Source organism: Lepus europaeus, chromosome 2, assembly GCF_033115175.1.
Source record: "Lepus europaeus isolate LE1 chromosome 2, mLepTim1.pri, whole genome shotgun sequence".
Lineage (NCBI taxonomy): Eukaryota > Metazoa > Chordata > Mammalia > Lagomorpha > Leporidae > Lepus > Lepus europaeus.
The window spans coordinates 122,737,984-122,763,380 of NC_084828.1; the positions used below are offsets into that span (position 1 = coordinate 122,737,984).

At 41.2% G+C, this 25,397-nt stretch overlaps 1 protein-coding gene across 1 annotated transcript in view; it reads right to left on the bottom strand.

Annotated features, from left to right (window-relative positions):
- RSRC1 (arginine and serine rich coiled-coil 1) overlaps positions 1 to 25,397 on the bottom strand; it is a 464,346-nt gene that overhangs the window by 434,957 nt on the left and 3,992 nt on the right. Inside the window, exons 2-3 of the mRNA XM_062212576.1 lie at positions 14,746 to 14,948; positions 14,126 to 14,251 (exon numbers count right to left, since the gene is read on the bottom strand). Coding sequence (XP_062068560.1) covers positions 14,126 to 14,251; positions 14,746 to 14,939 — 320 coding nt within the window. The 5' untranslated portion in view covers positions 14,940 to 14,948. The remainder of the gene's footprint in view (positions 1 to 14,125; positions 14,252 to 14,745; positions 14,949 to 25,397) is intronic.

A 25,397-nucleotide genomic window follows, 5' to 3' on the forward strand; every position in this document is an offset into this window, starting at 1 on the left:
CTGGTTTCCGCCTGGCCTAACCCTGGCTATTGTGGTCATTTGGGGAGTAAACCAAAGGATGGAAGATTCATTCATTCTTTCTCTCTCTCCCCTTCCCCCTCTGTCTCTCTAACTCTGCCTTTCAAATTAAAAAAATAAATCTTTAAAGAAAACTTAATTTAAAAAAAAGAAATTGCTTAAAATGTTGGTGGTCTCATATCAGGGTACTTGGGTTCAATACCTGGCTGCAGGTTCCGACTCCAGTTTTCTGCTAATGCAGACCCTGGGAGGCAGTAGTGATGGTTCAGATAACTCGATTTCTGCCATCCACATGGGAGATTTGGGTTGCATTGCCAGCACCTGGCTTCAGCCTAGCCCAGTCATAATCATTGTGCATATTTAAGGTAAAAACCAGAGGATGAAAGCACACTCTTTCACTCTCATGCTCTTGATGTCTTGTTCTAGCTCTCTCTCTGCCTCTGAAGTAATTAAAAAATACTTTTTTTAAAGGGCAGGTAATGTGGAACAGGTTAAGCCACAACTTAAGACGCCTGCATCCTATATCAAAGAGCCAGTTCAAGTCCTACCTACTCTGACTTCCTAATCCAGCTTCTGCTAAGACATCTGCGAGGCATGGGAGGATGGTCCAAGTACTTAGGTTCCTGTCACCCTCAGAGAAAATCCAGAGGGAGTTCCTGGCTTGTGGCTTAGACCTAGCCTAGTCCTGCCTATTTGCAGTTCTCTGGGTAGTACGCCAATGTATCTCTCCTTCTCTCTGTCACTCTGCCTTTCAAATAAATAAATAAATAATCTTTTTTTAAAAAAAGTTGAGGAAAAAAAACTTTACAGATCAGATCTTCCGAACTGTCCACAGATACCAAGCATTTTAGGAATCAAGGATAATACTAATGGCAAAACTTCATAAAGATACTACAAAAGAAAAAAGGCAAATATTACATATGAATATCAGGATAAAAGTGTTATGCTTAAAAAGTAGTGAACAGAATCTGACAATATATTAAGGAAAAAAATACACCAAGATCAACTGAAATTTACGGCCGGCACCGTGGCTTAACAGGCTAATCCTCCACCTTGCGGCGCCAGCACACCGGGTTCTAGTCCCGGTTGGGGCACCGGATTCTATCCTGGTTGCCCCTCTTCCAGGCCAGCTCTCTGCTATGGCCCGGGAAGGCAGTGGAGGATGGCCCAAGTGCTTGGGCCCTGCACCTGCATGGGAGACCAGGAGAAGCACCTGGCTCCTGGCTTCGGATCAGCGAGATGCACCGGCCGCAGCGGCCATTGGAGGGTAAACCAACGGCAAAAAGGAAGACCTTTCTCTCTGTCTCTCTCTCTCACTATCCACTCTGCCTGTCAAAAAAAAAAAAAAAAAACTCAAGATCAACTGAAATTTATTTTTTTTGAAGATTTATTTTATTTGAAAGTCATAGTTACACAGAGAGAGGAGAGGCAGAGAGAGAGAGAGAGAGAGAGAGAGAGAGAGAGAGAGAGAGAGAAAGGTTTTCCATCCACTGGAAGTGAGCTGGGTTCACTCCCCAGTTGACCACGACGGCCAGAGCTGAGCCGATCCGAAGCCAGGAGCCAGGAGCTTCATCTGGGTCTCTTATGTGGGTGCAGGAGCCCAAACATTTGGGCAGACTTCTGCTTTCCCAGGCACATCAGCAGGGAGCTATATTGGAAGTGGAGCAGCTGGGACTAGTACAAGTGTCCATATGGGATGCTGACCTTGTAGGCAGTGGCTTAATCCACTGCACCACAAGGCTGGCCCCAGTAAAGGCATTTTCAATAAAATCAGACAGAGATGTATAATATCTCCACTGCTATTCCACACTGTACTTCAGGTAAAACCCAATGAAATTAGACAAAAGAAAGTAAATGGAAAAATAAGAATTGGAAAGAAAGTGAAACCATTCCTATTTGCAGATACTATGATAAATGCCAGAGAATCAATGATAAATCTTATTCAACTGGGGCTGCATCGTGGCATAGCAGGTAAAGCTGCTGCTGTAATGCTGGCATCCCATTTGGGTGGTGGTTCATGTTCCAGCTACTCCACTGCCAATCCAGCTCCTTGTTAATGCACCTGGGAAAAGCAGTGAAAGATGGTCCAAGTGTTTGGGTCCCTCCCACATGGCAGACCTGGATGAACCTCCTGACTCCTGGCTTCAAATTGGTCTAGCACTGCCTGTGGTGGCCATTTGTGGAGTAAACCAGCAGACGAAAGATCTGTCTCTCCCTCTGACTGAAAATAAAAAAACTTTAAAGAAAAAAAGTTAATAATGAAGCAAGACATAAAAGTAACAGAGTTCTATAGATTTCCACATACAGAAAAAATAACTTTATTAATAGGTATAATAATATTAATTAAAATAACAGCTGTAAAAAACAAATATTTTGAAATAAACTTAGCAGGAAATGAACAAAACTATATATGAGGAAAACTTTAAAATATTCATGAATCAAAAAAAAAAAAAACACTATACTAAAACATATTAAAAACCATCCCTTGGCTATTCAGTAGAAAAATTCAACACAAAGATATCAGATCTACATTTATAAATTTGATAAGAATCCCAATGAAATACTACCAAGCTTTTTGAATAGACCCAGACAAGTTAATATTAAAGTATACATGAAAAGAAAAACATATATGTATGGGTGGGCTTTTTGCATAGCAGTTAAGATATCTCTTGAGAAGAAGCCCATAACCATATTAGAGTGCCTAGTTTGAGTTCTGGCTCCTTTGTTTCTCATCCAGCTGACTGCTAATGCACACTTTGGGAGGTGGCAGGTAACAGAAAAGTACCTGAGTCCCTGCTACCACCCATGGGGAAACCCAAATGGAGTGCTTGGCTCTCAGTTTTGGCATCCAGCCCAAATGCTGCTGTAGGCATCTGGGAAGTGAACCAGCAGATGGGAGATCTTTCTATCTGTCTCTCTCTTTCTGCATTTCAAATAAATAAAATAAATAAATTTCATAAAAAGAAAATATAAAACCAGTTCATACTAAAAGAATAGCCAAGAAAACACTGAAAAAAGAAAAGGAACTAAGAGGGAACAGGGAAGACTACCTCTACTCAACAATAAAACACAACATAAAGTCCCTATAATTATAAATGTAGTACTGGCACATGAAAAGACAGCAAATCACCAGAACAGATATAAAGTTAAGAAAAAGCCTCAAGAATTTACAGAAAGTTAATATATTATAAAAGGAGCATCACAAATCACTAGGGCAAATATGGACTTTTTAATAAATGATGAATTAACTGAAAAAAGGAAAAAGAACTATGCCTCATACTACACACAAGAATAAATATAAAAATGTAAAGGATCTAAATGAAGATGAAGTAATTATACCAGAAAAAAAAATCTGTAAACTCTATGTCTGGATGTAAGACTTGCTGTCTTAAATGCACAGAATGAAAGAAAAAAAATGATAAACTTGACCACATCAAAAAAAAAAGTTTTGCACAGCCAACAAATAGCATAAACAAAATCAAAGGCCAATTGGAAAAACTATGAGAAAATATATGCCATTCATAACAGCTAAAGGGCTAATATCTCTAGTAAATTACTCTTCAAAATCGAAGGAAAGAAAGACCAAAACCCAGAAGACATGAATAGAAAATTCACACATAATGGTAAGCCTGGGCTTCAGCAGAAGTCAGCTTGTGAAGAGCCCTGGCAGCTCTGCCAAGAGTTGGATCACTGGAAATGGACCTGCCCTGGAGTCGAAGGATGCCCAGGTCAGAGCCACAGATCTTATTGTCTCTAAGCTGAAAAGCCCTTCACTCAGCCCAACTTCCAAAGTGACCACTGCAGCTGAGGGGATGGTCAAGTAGGGTCAGCAACATTGCAGGCAGAACTGTAAATTTCTTGTTAGAGATGCCCCCTGCCTTTACCTGGCCAGCTCTCCTCCCAGGCCAGCCAAGTAATGAAAGTCAACAGAGTGCCTTCCCCTAGGAGGTTCACACCTCCCTTAGGATATACCCCATGTGAAGAGATAGATAGGTCTGGGCCTCTTAACTTACAAGGCCTAAAGCCCACCAGATTATTATCAAGCCCCTTCTATCAGGTTCTATTTGCCTCTCAATCAGAAAAATTACTTGTAGCTTAGACAGCACCTTTCTTAGCTCCTCTAATAATGACTCTGTCCTTTGTTCTAGGCCCTGTCTAGTGCCCTTGGGCCTCATTCCTTTGTAATCATAACCTCTACTCTACCACCAATGGCTCTACTCCCAACCTGTGTGTACTGATGGTCCTCTTCCCCACTTAATGCTGTATAATTGTTCAAACCTGGTAAATGCCACTCTTAGGATCATTGGTTACTATCCTCACTCTGTCTTTTATGACCTTGTCTAAATATGATCAGAGTCGGGGAACTTGGAAGGCTTCCATAGCCTTGGCAACTCATGATGACAGCCTAGGATGGTTACTGGCACCATAAACTAGAGTGTCAATTTGTTGGGTCAACAACAGGAGCCACTGTGCAGTTGCTCCTCATGTGGGATCTCTGTCCTTAATGTGCTGTACATTGTGATTTAATGCTATAACTAGTACTCAAACAGTATGTTTCACTTTGTGTTGCTATGTGGGTGCAAACTGTTGAAATCTTTATACTAAATTGATCTTCTGTATATAAAGAGAATTGAAAATGAATCTTGATGCAAATGGAAGGGGAGAGGGAGCGGGAGAGGGGAGGGTTGCGGGTGGGAGGGAAGTTATGGGAGGGGGAAGCCATTGTAATCCATAAGCTGTACACTGGAAATTTATATTCATTAAATAAAAGTTAAAAAAAAAAAAAAAGAAAATTCACACATAAAATGAAGACTGAAGTACATGCCATTGGGGGCTGGCATTATGGTACAGTGGGTTAAACTGCTGCTTGCAATGCTTACAGCACCAACATCCTGGTATGAGCGCTGATTAGAGTCCAAGTGCTCTGCTTTTGATCTACCTTCCTGTTAATGCACCAGGGAAGGCAGAGGAAGACAGTCCAAGTACTTGGGTACCTGTCACCCACATGGGATACCAGGATGGAGTTCTTGGCACCTGGCTTGGGCCTGGCCCAATTCTAACTGTTGTGGCCATTTGGAAAGTGCATCAGAGAATGGAAATCTCTCACTCTCTCTCTCTCTCTGTCCCTTTCTCTCCCTCTCTCTGTTGCTCTCTTTCAAATAAATTACAAAAATTTTTAAACAAATAAAAAGATCATTAAACACATGAAAAAATGGTCAATGTTATTCACAATAAAATAAATGAAAATTAAAACTACACCAAAGTAACAGTTCTCATCTATCAGTCTGGCAAATATGCAAAAATAGAACAAAACATTCTGTTGATAGCACTAAAGGGAAATAGGACACTCAGAATTACTGATAGAAATATAGTAATTTCTAACAAAACCATATATTTCTCTTTTAATCTACCAGTCTTACTTGCAGGAGTTCCCTCTGAAGGCACATCTTAACAGTAAAAACTTCACATACATGTGTATATTCATGGCAGTTTGTTAGTAATTACAAAATATTGGTTGTACCTTTATTATTCATACCTAGAAGAGTGGCAAACAAAATATGATAGAACTACACAATGCAGCTATTAAAAAAATGTTAGGAGTCCAGAGATGTGGCACAGCAGTTCAGCTACCATTTTTTGCAATGCCAGTATCCCATATAGTAGTGCTGGTTCAAGACTTACACTACTTCTAATCCAGTTCCCTGTGAATGTGCCTGGAAAAGCAGTCAACGACAGCTCAAGTACTTGGACCTCTGCCACCTACAAGGAAGACCTGGATAGAGTTCCAGAATTCCAAGCTTATCCCAGCACTGCCCAGCATGGACAATTGGGGTGTGAACCAGTGGATGAAACATCTTTCTCTTTCTCTCCCTGTCACTCTCTCTTTCAAATAAACAGATAAATAATTTTTAAAATTAGTAAGGTCTTAATAAATTGATATGGAGTAACTTATAAGATATATTTGTAAAATGTAAACATTAACCACAGAAATAAAAAAGAATCATCAGGAGTTACTACAAAGAGCTGTATATCAACAAATTGAGAAACCTAGAAGAAATGGATAGATTCCTAGACACATACAATCTATCAAAATTGAGTCATGAAGACATATAAAATCTAAACAGATCAATAACCATGATGGAAACTGAATCAGTCATAAAGACCTTACCAATAAAAAAAGCCAAGTGCAGAAAAGCTTCACTGCTGAATTCTATCAGACACTTACAGAAGAAATAATTCCAATTCTTCTCAAGCTATGCAAAACAATTGAAAAGGAGGGAACTCTTCCAAACTCATTCTATGAAGCCTGTATCACCTTAATTCCTAAACCAGAAAAAGAAACAACAGAGAGAACTATAAACCAATTTCCTTGATGAACACTGATATAAAAATCCTCAACAAAATATTAGCTAATCGAATCCACCAATACATCAGAAAGATCATTCACCCAGACCAAGTGGAATTTATCCCTGGTATGCAGGGATGGTTCAACATTCGCAAATTAATAAATGTGATACATCATATTAAAAAAAAAGAACAACAAAACCATATGGTTATCTCAACTGATGCAGAGAAATTATTTGATATAATATCCTTTATTGATGAAAACCTTAAGCAAATTGGGTAGAGAAGGAACATTCCTCAACACAATCAAGGCAATTTATGACAAATTCAGCATGCTACTGAATGGGGAAAACCTGGAAGCATTCCTCTTAAGATCTAGAACCATACAAGGATGCCCACTGAGAGTGGCATTGTTATTTAGTATAATCTTGGAAGTTTTAGCCAGAGCCATTAGTCAAGAAAAAGAATCAAAGGAATACAAATCGGAAATGAGGAAGTCAAACTACCCCTATTTGCAGATGTCAGGATTCTATATATAGGGGATCCAAAAGACTCCACAGAGAGACTATTAGAATTCATAAAAGAATGTCATAAAGTGGCAGGATATAAAATGAACACAGAAAATCAATAGCCCTTGTATATGCAGACAATGCCATGGCTGAGAGAGAACTTTTAAGATCAGTTCCATTTACCATATTTCCAAAAGGAATTAAATATCTTGGAATAAATTTAATCAAGGAAGTCAAATATCTCAATGATGAAAATTACAAAACACTAAAAAAAGAAATAGAAGACATTAAAAAATGGAAAAATCTACCATGTTCATGGATTGGAAAAATCAGTATCATCTAAATGTCCATACTACCAAAAGCAATTTACAGATTCAATGTGATCCCAATATAACTATCAATGACTTTTTTGCAGCTCTAGAAAAAAATGATGCTGAAATTCGTATGGAAACACAGAAGACCCTGAAAAGAAAAAAGCAATCTTATACAACAAAAACAAAGCCAGAGGCATCACAATACCAGATTACAAGACATACTACAGGGCAGTTATAATCAAAACAGTCCGGACCTGGCACAAAAACAGACTTGTAGACCAATGGAACAGAACAGAAACTCCAGAAATCAATCCATGCATCTACAACCAACTTATCATTGACAACAGAGTGAAAATCAATCCCTGGAACAAGGAGTCTCTTCAACAAATGGTGCTGGGAAAACTCGATCTCTGCATGTATAAGTATGAAACTAGACCCCTACCTTCTACCTTCTACAAAAATCAACTCAAAATGGATCAAAGACTTAAATCTATGACCTGATACCATCAAATTACTAGAGAACATTGGGGAAACTCTGTAAGACACTGGCATAGACAAAGACTTACTGGAAAAGACCCAGAAGCCAAAATTGACAAATGGGATTATACCAAGCTGAGAAGCTTCTGCATTGCAAAAGAAACACTCAGCAATGTGAAGAGGAGAAAACATTTGCAAACTATGTAACTGATAAAGGGTTAACATGTATAATCTATAAAGAGCTCAAGACACTTGAGAAAATGCTCAGGATCACTAGCCATCAGAGAAATGCAAATCAAAAACCACAAAGAGGTTTTACCTCATTCCAGTTAGAATGGCTCTCATACAGAAATCAGCAAACAACAAATGCTGGTGAGGATGTGGGGAAAAGGGTACCCTAATCCACTGTTGGTGGGAATGTAATCTGGTGCAGCCACTAAGGAAAGCAGTATGGAGGTACCTCAGAAAGCTGAATACAGACCTATAATATGATCCAGCCATCCCACTCGTGGGAATTTACCCAAACCAAAAGAATCAGCATATGAAAAGAGTTATATGTACCCCCATGTACATTGCAGCACAATTCACAATAGGTAAGATACAGAATTAACCTAGATGTCCATCAACCATTGACTGAATAAAGAAATTATGGTATGTATACACCATGGAGTACTACTCAGCTGTTAAAAAAAAAAAATCCTGTATTTTGCAACAAGATGGATGCAACTGGAAACGATTATACTTAGTGAAATAAGCCAACCCCAAAAAGATATCATGTTTTCCCTGATCTGAGGTAACTAACAGAGTACCTAAAATGTAATGTATTGGAGTGAAATGTATTCTGAGATTCAATGATTGTTTACAGCCCTTGTCTCTTCCCTTGAGGAACAGTGTTTCTTTCTTCACACTACTTACTGAACTCTTTTACTTAGTGTAGGGTTAATTTTACGATCACTGTGGTCAGCGTTGTGGCGCAGCAGCTTAACACCCTGGCCTGAAGCACTGGCATCCCATGTGCGCGTCAGTTCAAGACCCAGCTGCTCCACTTCCGATCCACCTCTCTACTATGGCCTGGAAAAGCAGTAGAGGATGGCCCAAGTCCTTCGGCCCCTGCACCCACGTGGGAGACCTGGAAGAAGCTCCTGGCTCCTGGCTTTGGATTGGTGCAGCTCCAGCCATTGCGGCCAATTGGGAAGTGAACCATCAGATGGAGGACCTCTCTCTCTCTCTCCTCTCTCTGCCTCTCCTCTCTCTGCCTCTCCTCTCTCTGTGCAACTATGACTTTCAATAAATAAATACATCTTTAAAAAAAAAAAAGCTTACCATCATTAAGTAAACTGAAAATAGGTCTTTGTAAAAATTAAGAGTGGGAATGGAAGAGGGAAGAGGAAGAGTTGAAGCGTAGGCAGAAGGAAGAATAGGGTAGGAAGTATCATTATGTTCCTAAATCTGTATATACCAAATACATGGGGGCTGGCACTGTGGCACAGTGGATTAAAGATCCAGCCTGCAGCTCCAGTATCCTATATGGGTGCCAGTTTGAGTCCCACTTGCTCCACTTCTGATCCAGCTCCCTGCTAATGCACATGGGGAAGCAGTGGAGGATGGTCCAGGTACTTGGGCCCCTGCAGCCATGTGGGAGACCTCAAGGAAGCCCCTGGTTCCTGGCTTCATTGCGGCCATTTGGGAGTGAACGAGCCAATGGAAGATTTCTCTGTCTACCTTTTCTCTATAACTGTCTTTCAGCAGATAGAAGATTTCTCTCTGTGTGTGTCTCTAGCTCATGAATAAAATAAATCTTCTTAAAAAAAAAGAAATACATGAAACTTATATAACAAAATTTTAAAAAAGATATTTGTGCACAAAAAAAAATAAAATGTAATAGAATATCTATGGAATGCTTCAAGTATAATTACTCATTTTAAAAAAAAAGAAATGCAAAAAGTTTAAACCAGTAACTAACAAGATTGGTTACATCAAAGGGTAGGCAGGAACAGGACAGAAGAGGGAGTGGGGAGCAGAATTGCAACACTGAACAAGTTACTGCCTGCAGTGCTGGCATCTCATATGGGCGCCAGCTCAACTCCCAGCTGCTCCACTTCCTACCCAGCTCACTGTTAATGTGCCTAGGAAAGCAGTAGAGAATGGCCCAAGTGCTTGGAGACCTGGAAGAATCTTCAGGCTCATGGCTTCAGTTTGGTTCAGCCCTGGCCATTGCAGCCATTTGGGGAGTGAAACAGCCAATGAACGATCTCTCTCTCTCTCTCTCTCTCTCTCTAGAGAGAAGAGGGAGTGATACTTTTCTAAGTATACCATTTGGTAAAGTCATGTCTTTTGGAACCATATTAATGTTTTACATACTAAAATAAACAGGAAAAGTACAATAATTTAAAGGAACTAAGTACTCAAAATGAAATATAAATAGAAACAAATGAGATCAAATCTTTCAAAGTGAAGAAATGAACCATACTGAAAGAACCAGTCCGGGTTCAGATGCAGAACTAGACACCTTCAGGGTACCGATCATAAGAATGGGAAGAAACATTGAATTTACTTTCTAAGTGAGATTTTCACCACCATATATTAGCATTTCTGAAACTACTTTCTGTATATTCCATAACTGATCAATGTAGAGATCCAACTTGATATGATTACAGTCAGGCTGGACATAACCATTATTTTGCCATTCAGGTGACCCTGACAGTCATCCCAACGCCTATGAGATAAACAAACTCATTAAGGCAACTCATGTGGCTTATCTGACATCTGAAATATCTCTTATCTGACACGTGTAATGTTAATACTTCCTGAGAAAGTCCAGCTATAAGCCTGTTAGCCACAGGCCACCTCTATACAAAACCATTTTTCTCTTGCCTAGTGGCTAGGGATCCATCAGTCTGGTATTCACTCAAAATAATGCCTCTGTCCTTAAGTCTCTAATAAACTCTCTGTAATCCTGGATTTCTTCATCTCTTTCTTCAGTCCCACAGCACTTTCCACCTTTAACAGGCCAAGTCTCCTCTACCAGGTTTAGCCAAAATAAGCAAGTAAATATACTATATATAATAAGGGTAACTTTCTCACCAATGGAGAAGAAAGTGATGATACATGTCACAACTAGCACATCAAAAAGAACATAAAAAGTTATATTAAAAAGACTAATTACCCAATTACTCTATAAGTTACCTATGGAAATTTAAACATCAAACATTTAACTTTGTAGCTACTGTCATTCCTGATAACACCTTTATTTTAGACACACGTAACAGCAAAGTTGAGAACTTGCCATTTTGAATGGGCTCATGAATTTGTTTCCTCACAGAGGACTACAAAATCTCAGTTACAAAATGGATGTGTGCTGGATTACCTATTGGTGACTAGATCACTGCCTCTCTTTTAAGGTCCCCTTATGCAAAGGAAAAGAAAGTAACTGCATTTTCAAATTCCCTACTAGAAGAAGTTGTAAGTAAACACTTAGGCACAGAAGCAGCTTCTAAGTGAGTAGTTTCTTGAAAACTATTCACTTTATTTCTTAAGATTTCCACTTACGTCTGAGAAAATAACAAATTTCCATGCTTCAGGCTGAAATAATCCCTGACACTTTCCCCACCCTGCACACTCCCTAAGCCCTACCAAAGATTCTATGCTAAAACTCGCATCCTTGGAATTGAGTGGCTTCTGTTTTCCTAATCATACTCAGATTGACTGATATAGTGTATGTTAAAGCACTCTATAAACCGAAAACGACCATAAAAGCAGAGTATTATTATATCTGGTCCCACCGATGGGAAATTATAATTCAAGTTGCTTTCTGGTAATCAGTCTCTTGCTAGATAAATTAATACATTGAAAATAAAGCTTTCTCTCTACAAATTAATAAAATAAAACTTTTCCTTTTCAACTCTCTATCTACCTTCATTTCCCCAATTAATCATTCAGTCATCATGTATCAACTGAGCAAGGAATTATGCTAGTTACCAAGAGATTACAATATATGAGAAAAACAAAACCGTAATATTCACAATATAACTGTCACAAATCAAAAACCACATGGGATAGTAGGTGACAGGATGGTTTAAACTTGACTTAAGAGAGAAAAACATAAAAACAGTAAAAGGGTTTAAAGAAAAGGAGAATTACAGTTACACAGAACTTGGGGGTCAGCATTGTGGCACAGTGGGTCAAGCTTTGCAGCTTGCAATGCTGGCATCAGATATGGGCACCAGTTTAGTCCCAGCTGCGCCCCTTCCAATCCAGCTCTCTGTTAATGAGCCTGAGAAAGCAGCGGAAGATGGCCCAAGTACCCAGCCCCTGTCACCCACTTGGGAGACCGGGATGGAGTTCCAGGCATTTGGCTCTAGCCTGACGCAAACCCAAGTTACAGTCATTTGGGGAGTGAACCACGAATGGAAGATAATCACTCTCTCCTCTCCCCCACTTCTATTTCTGTGTGTGTGTGTTTGTGTGTGTGTGTTTGTGTGTGTGTGTGCATAACCCAGCCTTTCAAATAAACAAAATAAATCTTAAAAAAAAGAAAACTAAATAAAGTTAACATTAAAATGTTAAGAGGGGTGGGTGCAGTGGTACAGTGGGTTAAACTACCATTTACGATGCCAGCATCCATGTTGGAATGCCAGCTGGAGTCCTGGGTGCACTATTTCCAATCCAGCTTTCTGCTATTATAACCTGGAAGGCAGCAGGTGATGCCCTAAGTGCTTGGATTCCTGCCACCCACATGTGAGACCCAAATGGAATTCCAGGCTTGACTGTTATAGGACTTTGAGGAGTAAACTAGCAGATGGGAGATTTCTCTGTGTTTCGGTTGCTTTGCCTTTTAAGTAGATGAAAATAAATCAACATTAAAAAGGTAGGAAGAGGGGCCAGCGCTGTGGCGGAGCAGGTAAGACCACCATCTGCAGTGCTGGCATCCCATATGGGCGCCGGTTCAAGTCCTGGCTGCTCCACTTTCGATCCAGCTCTCTGCTATGGCCTGGGAAAGCAGTAGAGGATGGCCCAAGTCCTTGAGCCCCTGCACCCATGTGGAAGATCCAGAAGAAGCTCCTGGCTCCAGGCTTCCAATCAGCACAGCCCTGGCCATTGCAGCCAATTGGGGAGTAAACCAGCAGATGGAAGACCTCTCTCTCTCTGCCTCTCCTTCTCACTATGTGTAACTCTGACTTTCAAATAAATAAATAAATCTTTTAACAAAAAATGGTAGGAAGATTTCTCCAAATACAGATGATGATACAAAACTGAAAAAAAGAGTACACTCAAAGAAACAAAGCATGCAACTATGGGTCAAATGGAGAAAGAAGGCATGTACTACAGAATGGTTTATCCTTATAATTTAAGTAATACAAGGCCAGAAAAGTTACACATTCTGACTTTACTACTATTATCCATACAGAGAATCATAAATGTTATGCCTAGATAACAAATTGAGGCTGCTAACATCCATCCCCAATTAGAGCCTAAGAGAATGCAGAAGCAAGTAGAGAAAAAAACCTGAACTTCCTAAAATACTGTTTTTACGCTTTATTTAATCCTAAAATTCTCCTGCTCAACAACTTTCAATGACTTCTGAACACCAGTCTTCATCAAGTTCTTCATCACCACAGTTCCCATCCCATCATCTTATTAAATTATATTTTCTACCACTGCCCAAAATGTACAACTCTCCAGATAAGCCACTCTCTTTATTGGCCCTAAGCAAGGCCAAAAAATGCCTGTGTAGTGACACCATGTATTAGTCTGCCCAGAGTACCATAACAAAATATCAATAGATTGGGTGGCTTAACAGCAGAAATTTTCTCACCACTTTAGAAACTAAAAAGTCCATATCAAAGTACCAGCCAATTTGGTTCCTTATGAGGGCTCCCTTCCTGTCTTGTATAGATGGTGGCCTTTTCTCCATGTTCTCACCTGGATTTTCTTTACATGGAGAGATGTCTCTTCCTCATCTCATAAGGCGACCAACATAATTGGATTAGGGTCCCAACATTATTTCTGCACTTAATCTTAATTGCCTCCATAAAAATCCTATCCCCAAATATAATCTCAAAAGGAATCGAGGCTCCAACATACAAGCTTGGTGGGGAACACAAATATGGAGCCCATAGAATACCCTGTCATTTCTGAGGCTAGCCCTAAAGAGATTTTGCAGTTTCTGCTTTCAGCCTCTTGAAACATTTCCACTATAAAAAAAAGCCCAACCGAGCCTACAGAGCATGACAAGCCATGTATACCCTAGCCAATAGCCAGAATCAAAAGCCACACTGACAATACAGCTCCAGTCAAGCTGTCACACAACTGCAAAAATGACCCCAGGTGAGACAACTCAGAATTGCCAGCTGAGCTCAGTCAAAGGTGTAAAATGATGACAAAATAAATTATTATGTCTTTAAGTCATTAATTTTGGAAACAGCTTGTTACAAGTAATAAATGCTAATAAGGCATATGTACCTTCTTGTTCTGCTTTTTGACCTAGACCTCTGAACTCTATAGGATTTTCCACGACCCCTTGAACGACTTCGACTTCGTTTTCTTCTAGAGCCATAGGAAGAGCTACTACTTGAGCGATGCCTGCGTCTGAAATAAAATATAATCAAATACCATTGCTATAAAATTTGATGTTATGGATATTAAGGAGAAATCTTCCATACTCTAAAGAATTATCTCATTTTTACTATGCCTTACTCTTTCTTTAAAACAAACAGAGAGAAATGAAAAGTTCTGCCTCTTAAACAGTCAGATGCCTGGTTCATAACTTAGTGAGACTGGATGAGTTACTAATTAAGGCAGTATAGGTTTTAAGCAGTAAATAATCTTTCCAAATGTCATTAAATCATAAGGCATGAGAACACCCATTTATATCTACTTTCCTACAAAGAAGAGACAAAGAATGAACACACTAGACTCTGGACTAAAGTTGATGGGATAAAAAACCTGGGCTGGGCCTTATTCTAATAAATATATAACTATTAAAAGAAAAAAATTTATGCAGGAAATTAAAAACAGAAAAACACATGAACTCTAAAGAATGTTACCCTCCTTACTCTAAGAACTAAAGCTATACAAATTACCTTCTATCATAAGAATGTGAACGAGGCTGACGATCTCTGGACCAAGATCTGGACTTCGATCTTGATTTCCTTCCGCCTTTCTTTCGACTATACGTTCTGCTGTCTGAAGAACTGCTCGAAGATGACCGCCTACGGTGTTTCTTTTTTCTCTTGCTTCTGCTTTCTTCTTCAGTATCTGATGACCGGCGTCCCATTTCTATCAGCTTAAATTCAAAGGAAATTATTTGTAACACAGTGGCCCACTGGATGAAATTCAATATACCGAATGTCAGGTACCACCACATGGCCTGAATTCTGTTAAAAGCCTACATTTCGAAGACTACCACATGGCCTGAATTCTGCTGAAGGCATGCTTGGCCAGATTGCAAAGGTGATCGGTCAAGTTATGTCAATGGAAAAGGTCATTTGACATGATGCTGAGGTGGCTAAGGAAATGCTGTGGGCTCCAGTAAACAGCAAGTGGGACATTCACCCCAGTTAATGAGTCCTCCTTAAGACTTTTCCATATTGTGATTGTTCTCTTAATCCAAACTTCCAAGAAAAGTCCTTCCTATAAACATCGAAACTCCCTATTGTTCCCTGTTTTACTATGTTTAAACTCCTTCATCATGAAATCCTGTTACCACGAAACTGCACATTTTTTATGATTAATCTATCATGTCACCATTGATAATAAATACTTGGAGTAACCAGATGTCTGGGACCCTGCTTCTGCCTCCATCTTGGCAGTGGACAGAGTGTCCCCTGGTTTCCCCACATTAAAATCTTTAATCAGATTCTGTTTCCTTAATCTATGTGACACCATTTCTCTTTCAGGTTAACCTGACACCCTGCTGTGCTAGATGCAACAACCAATTTTAAGCGCCGCAGCTCAACAGGCTAATCCTCCGCCGCCGGCAAATCGGGTTCTAGTCCCGGTCGGGGCGCCGGATTCTGTCCCGGTTGCCCCTCTTCCAGGCCAGCTCTCTGCTGTGGCCCGGGAAGGCAGTGGAGGATGGCCCAAGTGCTTGGGCCCTGCACCCCACGGGGGACCAGGAGAAGCACCTGGCTCCTGCCTTCGGATCAGCACGGTGCACCGGCCGCAGCGCACCGGCCGGGGCAGCCATTGGAGGGTGAACCAACAGCAAAAGGAAGACCTTTCTCTCTGTCTCTCTCTCTCACTGTCCACTCTGCCTGTCAAAAAAAAAAAAAAAAAAGAAAAAGAAAAAAAAAACAATTTTAGTAACACTTTGTAAATGTTTAAGAGGCACAATTATCATAAAAAAATTTTTTTGAGATTTAAAAAGATTTATTAGAGTCAAAGACCTCCAGCCAGAGTAGAATGGAGGGGGGCTTCCAAGAGAGGAAAAAACTCCTACAGTAAAATCTAAATGTACCTGGTTTCTTTTCTTTTTTTTTAAATATTTATTTGTTTATTTATTTATTTGAAAGTCAGAGTAACACAGAGAGAGGAGAGGCAGAGAGAGAGAAAGAGGCCCTCCATCACTCCCCAATTGGCCACAAAGGCTGGAGCTGCGCTGATCCGAAGCCAGGAGCCAGGAGCTTCTTCTGGGTCTCCCACGTGGCTGCAAGGGTCTGAGGACTTGAGCCATCTTCTATTGCTATCCCAGGCCATAGCAGAGAGCTGGATTGGAAGTGGAGCAGCCAGGTCTCGAATCAGCACCCACATGGGATGCTGGCGCTTCAGAGCAGGGCGTTAACTACTGGGCCACAGCGCAGGGCCCCCTGGTTTCTTGATAAGACAAAAGAAATAGCTCTAGGGACCAGTGTTGTAGCGTTGCAGGTAAAAATCACCATCTGCAATAACAGCATCCCATATGGGTACCAGTTTGTGTCCCCATTGCTTCATTTCCCATCCAGCTCCCTGCTAATGGCCTGCGAAAGGCAGCAGAAAATGGCCCAAGTGCTTAGACCCCTGCTATCTACACTGGAGACCTGGAAGAAGCCCCTGGCTCCTGGCTTTGACCTGACCCAGCCCCGGCCATTGCTGCCATCTGGAGAGTGAACCAGCAGATGGAAGATCTCTCTCTCTCTATCTCTCCCTCCCTCTGCAACTCTAACCTTCAAATAAATAAATAAATCTTTATATAAAAGAGAAATAAACAGCTCTAACACAATCTTCTAGGACATTAATAAATTCTTTTTACAAGTTTTGAAAAATTTAAAATTTGCCCATTTTTTCAAATATTTCGCAAAACAATTTTTATGTAGTTGTTTGAAAGGCAGTTATAAAGAGAGAGAAAGGGAGAGACAGAGAGATCTTCCATCTGCTGGTTCACTCCCTAAATCTGGATCACTCCCCAAATTCCCACAATGTTAAAGCTGAGCCAGGCCAAAGCCAGGAGCCAAGAACTCAATCCAGGTCTCTCTTATAGGTGACAGGGACTCAATTGCTTGAGCCATTAACCTGTTGCCTCCCAGGGTATACAATAACAGGGAGCTGGATTCAGAGGTCAAATAAGGCCTTAACCCAGGTCCTTCAATATGAGATATGGGACAACCTCTACTAGCAAACTAACTGCTAGGTCATATACATTTAAAACATATATATGGCCGGCGCCGTGGCTTAACAGGCTAATCCTCCGCCTTGCGGCGCCAGCACACCGGGTTCTAGTCCCAGTCATGACGCCGGATTCTATCCCAGTTGCTCCTCTTCCAGTCCAGCTCTCTGCTGTGGCCCGAGAAGGCAATGGAGGATAGCCCAAGTGCTGGGGCCCTGCACCCGCATGGGAGACCAGGAGAAGCACCTGGCTCCTGGCTTCGGATCAGCACAATGCGCCGGCTGCAGCGGCCATTGGAGGGTGAACCAAAGGAAAAAGGAAGACCTTTCTCTCTGTCTCTCTCACTATCCACTCTGCCTGTCAAAAAAAAAAAAAATATATATATATATATATATATATATACATGAATAGATATGGATATGGATACAGATATAAATGGGGGGGGAGAGAGAGAGAGAGAGAGACCCATATATAGCCATTATATATGAGGGTATGTTAAAAAATAAACTGGAGGGGTGGGGCCTGGCACTGTGGCACACCTGGTTAAACCACAACCTGCAATGCCAGCAACCCACACGGGCGCCAGATCTAGTTCCAGCTGCTCTCTGCTAATGCACCTGGGAAAGCAGTGGAAGATGGCCCAAGTGCTTGGGCCCCTGCACCCTGCTTTGGGAGACCCGAAAGAAGGTCCTGGCTCCTGGCTTCAGCTTGGCCCGCCTCAGCTGTTGCAGCCATTTGGGAAGTGAACCAGTGGGTGGAAGATCTCTCTCTCTCTCCCTCCTTCTCTCTCTCTCTTTCTCTGTAATTTGGCCTTTCAAATAAATAAAATAAATAAACAAACAAACCAACAAACAAAGCTGTTGGCTGGGACACCAGTGTCCCATATGGATGCCAGTTCAAGTCCAGGCTACTCCACTTCCAGTCCAGCAGTCCAGCTCTATGCTAATGAGCCTGGGAAAAGCAGAAGACGGCCCAAGTGCTTAGGTCCCTACACCTACATGGGAGACCTGGAAGAAGCTCCTGGCTCCTAGCTTCAGTCTGGCCCAGCCCTGGACATTTCAGCCATCTGGGGAGATCTTCCAGTGGATAAATGGATGGAAGATCTCTTTCTTTCTCTCTCTCTCTCTCTCTGTGCCTTTCAAATATATAAATTTTAGAAAAAAACCACTTGAAACAAATTTCTGTTACCATGTTATTATCTTATTTAAAAAATATTAAAGTAAGATTGTAAAAAGAGGAGCAGGTCCAGCTCTCTGCTATGGCCTGGGAAAGCAGTGGAGGATAGCCCAAGTTCTTGGGCCCCTGCACCCACGTGGGAGACCCAGAAGAAACTCCTGGCTCCTGGCTTCAGATCAGTGCAGCTCCGACCGTTGTAGCCAACTGGGGAGTGAACCAGTGGATGGAAGACCTCTCTCTCTCTCTTTGCCTCTCCTCTCTCTGTGTAACTCTGACTTTCAAATAAATATATAAATCGTTAAAAAAAAAAAAGAGGAGCAGGTAAAGAATGGCGGCAGGTGTTGGGCATAGCTGGCTAAGCCACTGTGAGGACACCTACATTCCCTATCAGAGTGTCTAGTCTGACTCCTGGCTGCTCTGGTTCCCAAACAGCTCCCTGCTAATGTGAGCCTTAGCAGGCAGCAGGTGATGACTGAACAGGGAGACCTAGATGCAATCCTGGTTCCTGGTTTCAGCCTGGCCCTTCCCTGAATGTTGCAGATATTTGTAGAAGGAACCAGTAGATGGAAGATCTCTCTCTCTCTCTCTCTGTCCCTCCATCTTTCAAACAAATAAAAATAAAATACACTTTTTAAAAAAAGATTAAAGGAATAAAGAGTACAAATTCACAAGGAATAAGAAAAAATAACAGGAACAGTAGACAAGATATGTCAACAAATTTTTAGCAAATGAAAAACAGATGAAGGATTTAGAGCTAAGAAAGTTGAATACCAAACAACTGAAGAAAATTCTAACAAGAGAAAAGCCAATTCACATAACAAACTTAAGGAATTTGAGATTCCAAATACCATCAGGCACAGTGAGGCATGAAAGTAAAAACAAGAGAACTGATTCAATTTCTATAAAAAGAAGTAGTCTCCTGGGTTCCCTCCCTCATCATCCTACCTAGCCAGGTAAATACTCTCCCCAATCCCAGCAGGAGAGGAGATTTATGGTGGGGAAGGGTGGTAAAAATAAGTCAGTGAAGTACCAGGTTCAAGAGCAAAGTTAAGGAGGGGTCGGGGGTGGAGTAAAACTACACCAGCGACAAACACATCCCATGTAGGAACCAAGTCATGTCCTGGCTGCTCCACTTCCAATCCAACACCCTGCTAACATGCCTGGGAAAGCAGCAAAAAATGGCTCAAGTGTCTAGGCCCCTGCCACCCATATTTAAAACTCAAATGAAGCTCCTGGTTCCTAGATTAGGCCTTGCCCAGCACTGGCTGCTGCAGCCATCTGGAGAGTGAACCTATTGACAGAAGATTCTCTCTCTCTCTCTCTCTCTGTGTATGTATGTGTGTGTGTGTGTGTGTCTTGCCTTCTTGTAAATCTGACTTTCAAAATACATAAATCTTCAAAAAAGGCATGGGGTGGGGAGAAAGGTGTCAAACTAAAAGCTGAAGTGACTAAGTGAGTCTACATTCTAATGGTAAAAACCATAGCTCTCTGTGTGCTTGGACCTAAGAACAATGAAGCCAACTGTATATCCTAGGAAAAAAATTAGGATCTTCCCTGCAAAAACTAAAAAATCCCCAAAGATAAGACCAGACCCCTACCCAATCACCACAAAATGGAAGCCCTAACCTTAAACATATTTAACTTTTTTCTGTAAATATTTTTCTGCTACCTTTTTAGTGAATATACAACAAAAGATAGCCAACCATGAGATGAAAGCAATAATCATAAAACAAATCAAAACAAAAAGAAACAACATATAGTAAGTAAACTAGGAGTATGCAGAAGAAAACTTCCAAAAGAAAAATCACAGTCAGAGCCCTCAGAAATGTATGAGAAGACAATTCAGAAAATAAAAATAGGAGAAACATTCCGAGAACACGGAGACCCTGAAATTTAAACAAAGAGAGTCTGGCACTGTGGTATAGAAAAGTTAAGCCTCTGCCTGCAGTCTTGGCATCCCATTTGGGCAGCAGTTCAAGTCTCAGCTGCTCCACTTCTGATCCAGCTCCTTGATAATGCACCTGGGAAAGCAGTGGAAAGTGGCCCAAGTGTTTGGGCCCCTGCACCCATGTGGGAGACCTGGAAGAAGCTCCTGGGTCCTGGCTTCAGCCTGGCTCAGCCCTGGCCATTGGAGCTATTTGAGGAATGAACCAGCAGATGGAAGATCTCACCATCTCTCTCTCTCTCTCTCTCTCTCTCTCTCCTTCTCTCTGTATCTCTGCTTCTCTTCTCACTGTAACTCTGACTTTCAAATAAATAAAATAAAATTTAAAAAAATTATTAAAAAGTACACCAGACACATCTCATTTAAAAAGTCAAATACTGGGGCCAGTGCTGTGGCGCAGTAGGTTAATCCTCTACCTACGGCACTGGCATCCCATATGGGCGCCGGTTCTAGTCTCGGCTGCTCCTCTTCCCATCTAGCTCTCTGCTATGGCCTGTGAAAGCAGTATAAGATGGCCTAAGTCTTTGGGCCCCTGCACCTGCGTGGGAGACCCGGAAGAAGCTCCTGGCTCCTGGCTTCAGATAGGCACAGCTCCGGCCATTGCTGCCAATTGGGGAGTGAACCAGCGGATGAGACTTTTCTCTCTGTCTCTCCCTCTCACAGTCTGTGGCTCTACCTCTCAAATAAATAAAATCTTTAATAAAATAAAAAGTCAAATACCAGAAACAAAAAAGATCATACAAAGAAACTTCTAAAGAGAAAAAACAGTAAAGAAAACGCACACAAAGAAAAGGCATAGGGTTTTTCAACAGTAACACACAAAACAACTGAGATTCATCTTCAAGTTCTGACAGAAAATTATTTTCAACCTACAATCTATAGCCACCCAAATCATTGACTGGTATATGATTTGAGACATCAAAGTCTCAAATAACACCTCACATTCACCCTTTTTCAGGAAGCTACTGGACAGTATACTCCATCAAAAGGAGAGGATATGGGCCGTTGCTGTGGCGGGTAAAGCTACCACCTGCAGTGCCGGCATCCCACATGGGTGCCTGTTCATGTCCCGGCTGCTCCACTTCTGATCCAGCTCTCTGCTATGGCTTGGGAAAGCAGCAGAGGATGGCCCAAGTCCTTGGGCCCCAGCACCTGCATGGGAAGTCACAGAGGAAGCTCCTGGCTTCTGGCTTCGGATTGGCACAGTTCTGGCCATTGCGGCCATTTGGGGAGTGAACCAGCGGATGGAAGACTCTTTCTCTCTGCCTCTCCTTCTCTCTCTGTGTAACTCTAACTTTCCAATAAATAAATAAATCTTTAAAAAAAAAATATCAGAAGGAGAGGATAATCAAAGAAGGAGGTACCTTTCTCTGAAGGGAGGAGAGAACTTCCACTTTGATTATGGCCTTGTCTAAATAAGGTCGGAGTTTGTGAACTCAAGAGGCTTCCATAGACTTGGCAATTCACGACAACAGCTTCGGGTGATTCCTGACGTCATAAATAAGAGTGTCAACTGGTAAATCAACATCAGGAATCACTGTGCACTTGCTCTCCATGCAGGACCTCTGTCCTTAATGTGTTGTACTATACGAATTAATGGTAAAACTAGTCTTCAAACAGTACTTTATACTTTGTGTTGAAATCCTTACTTAGTATAGAGTTGATCTTCTGTATATAAAGATAATTAAAAATGAATCTTAATGAAAAAAGGGATGGGAGAGGGAGTAGGAGATGGGATCGTTGTGGGTGGGAGGGTGGTTATGGGGGGAAGAACTGTTATAATCCAAAAGTTGTACTTTGGAAATTTATATTTATTAAATAAAAGTTTAAAAAAAAAAAAGGATAGGATAAGCCAACAAAGAAACTAGATCCAGAGGGGCTGGAGCTGAGGCATCGTGGGCTAAAGCCTCTGCCTGTGGCGCCAGCATCCCATGTGGGAGCCAGGTCAAGTCCCAGCTGCTCCTCTTCCAATCCAGATCTCTGCTATGGCCTGGGAAAGCAGTGGAAGATGGCCCAAATGTTCAGGCCCCTGCACTCCACTTGCAAGATCTGGAAGAAACTCCAGGCTCCTGGCTTCAGATTGGCCCAGCTCCAGCTGCTGCAGCCATTTGGGGAGTAAACCAATGGACAGAAGATGTCTCTCACTCTCTGTCTGTAACTCTACCTCTCAAAATAAATAAATAAAATATATATTGAGGAAGGAAGGAAGGAAGGAAGGAAGGGGGGAAGGGGGGAAGGGGGGGAGGGGGGAAGGGGAGAAGGGGAGAAGGGGGAAAGGAGGGAAGAAACCATATCCAGAATCCAAGCACTCTAACATTGAAGACAGGTAAAATGGAACACAAAGTCAGCAGACCTAGGTATAAAGGATATATCAGCAAAAAACAAACAACAATTCTTGCCTGGAGAAATTTACACTTTTGTGTACCTGCAAACCTACATATGTGACTGGAGACTCTTAGGGGTCTCTATAATCTTTTCAAGGGATCCAAGAGGTCAAAAGTATTTTCACTATAACACTAAAACATGATTTATCTTTTTTACTGATTATTAAGAGCCACTGGACAAAGCTGCTGGCATCTCAGCACAAATCAAGCCAGAGGCATCAAACTATTCTAACAGTCATTGCATTCTTCACTGCCACACAGTTTTTTCAAAAGGCAGGATGTCCTTGATAAGCCAGTAAAAAACATTAATTTTACTAAATTTCAACCCTTGAGTACATATCTTTTTAATATTCTGTGTGATAAAATAGAAAATACATGTAATTTCTGCCATATACTGAAGAATGATAGTTATCTGGCGAAAAAGCACTAGTGCAACTGAATTACAAATTCAAGTAGCTGTTTTTATTATGAAACACTTTTTTATTTTAAAGAACTGCAGAAACTATGATCATTCAGACTTGGGCATTTGGCAGATCTTTTCTCAAAATGACTAAATGTCTTTTACCACAAGAAAAACTAATACAGCTTTTGTTCTCAGCAGTAAAATATAAGCTCTCAAGCAAAATTTTCAACTTTGGCTAATGGTATCTGCTACCGTGAGACTAATAGCTTCTCAGTACTTAGACTTCTTTGGTGTTCAGTGCTGTGTTGCAGCAGGTTAAGCTGCTGCTTGGGATGCTGGCATCTGAGTATATGGTTTGAGTCCCAGCTATTGCACACTTCCACTCCTTTGCTCCTAATGCTGCTAATGCACCTGGAAGGCAGTGGATGATGGCTCAAGTACTTGGGATTCTGATACCAATGTGGGAGACATGGATGGCGTTCCTGGCTACTGCCTGTTGCAGGTCACTAGAGATTGAACCAGCAGATGGAAGATATATCTATCTGTCTACCTTCCTCTCTCTCTTCTTCTCCCTCCCTCCCTCCCTGTCACTCTGCCTTTCAAATAAATAAATAAATGTTTTTATTTATGTAAAGCTGCTGCCTGCAGTGCCAGCATTGCATAATGGCACACATTTGAGTCCTGGCTGCTTTACTTCCGATCCAGCTCCCTGCTATTGCCTGGGAAAGCAGTGAAAGATGGCCCAAGTCCTTGGGCCCCTGCACCTGTGTGGGAGACCTGGAAAAAACTCCTGGCTCTTGGCTTCAGATTGGCCCAGCTCAGGCCTTTGCATCCATCTGGGGCATAAACCAAAAGATGGAAGACCTCTGTCTATTTCTCTCTGCAACCTAGTAACTCTGCCTTTCAAATAAATAAATAAATCTTTTAAAAAAATCTTAAAATTTTAAGATCACTGGTGATATAATAATTGTGAATTTTTCATACATAATAAAGAGTATAAACAATAGAAAAGTATACCTAATTCATGGAACCAGTATGTTTCCACTGGCTAACGCACAATGTCAGAAAATCATGCAGAGGTAGAAGTCATCACAGCGTAGGAAAGACCAACAAATTTCAAATAAGTGTAGAAAAGATGATCTATATGGTTTCAAATATCACATCATAACTAATCTTCTCAAAATTACTACTTATGAAGTTTTGGTGTAGTGGCAAAAAATTAATTATCTAAAAAAGCTACTGAAACACTACTTTTTCCAATAACATACCTGTGTGAAGATGGATTTTTTTCACAAACTTCAATGAAAGCAACTTATCTCAGCAGATTGCATATAGAAGCATATATGAAAATTAAGTAGTCTTTTATTAAGCCACACATTGGAAATTAGGAAAAATGGAAAATAAGTGACACTTTGCTCAGTTTGTTTTGTTTTAGAAAAGTCATTTTTCATATCTAGTATGTTACTTGTTGCCATGTAATGGGATTATTATTCAGTGAATTCATAACTATTTCAAAATGCTCTGTTTTAATTACCAACAAGGTAAATATTTATAAATTTAACTTAAATAAATAAAAGTTCTTGGGAACCTTCAATTTTAAGTGATGTAGACAACTTTTTTTTTTTAAAGATTTATTTATTTATTTATTTGAAAGTCAGAGTTACAAAGAGAGAGAAGGAGAGGCAGAGAGAAATAGGTCTGCCAACCGCTAGTTCACTCCCCATTTGGTCACCACAGCCAGAGCTGCAGGCAGTGGTTTAACCCCTTGAGCCATAGTGCCAGCCCTCAGACAACTTCTAAGACCAAGAAGGTCAGGACCTGCCCTCTGGTGTAGGCAATAAGGCTGCCGCCTGCAGGGCCGACATCCCACACGGACACTGGTTCGAATCCTGGCTGATCCACTTCTGATCCAGCTCCCTGCTAATGCACCTGGGAAAGCAGCAGAGGATGGCCCAAGTCCTAGGGCCCCTGCACCCATGTGGGAGACCCAGAAGAAGCTCCTGGCTCCTTGCTTCAGACTGCCCCAACTCCAGCCACTGGGGAGTGAACCAGAGATGAAAGACCTCTCTTGTCTCTTCCCCTCTCTCTGTAATTCTGCCTTTTAGATAAATAAATCTTTTTTTTTTTTTTTGACAGGCAGAGTTAGACAGTGAGAGAGACAGAGAGAAAGGTCTTCCTTCCGTTGGTTTACCCCCCAGATGGACACTACATCTGGCGCGCTGTGTCGATACGAAGCCAGGAGC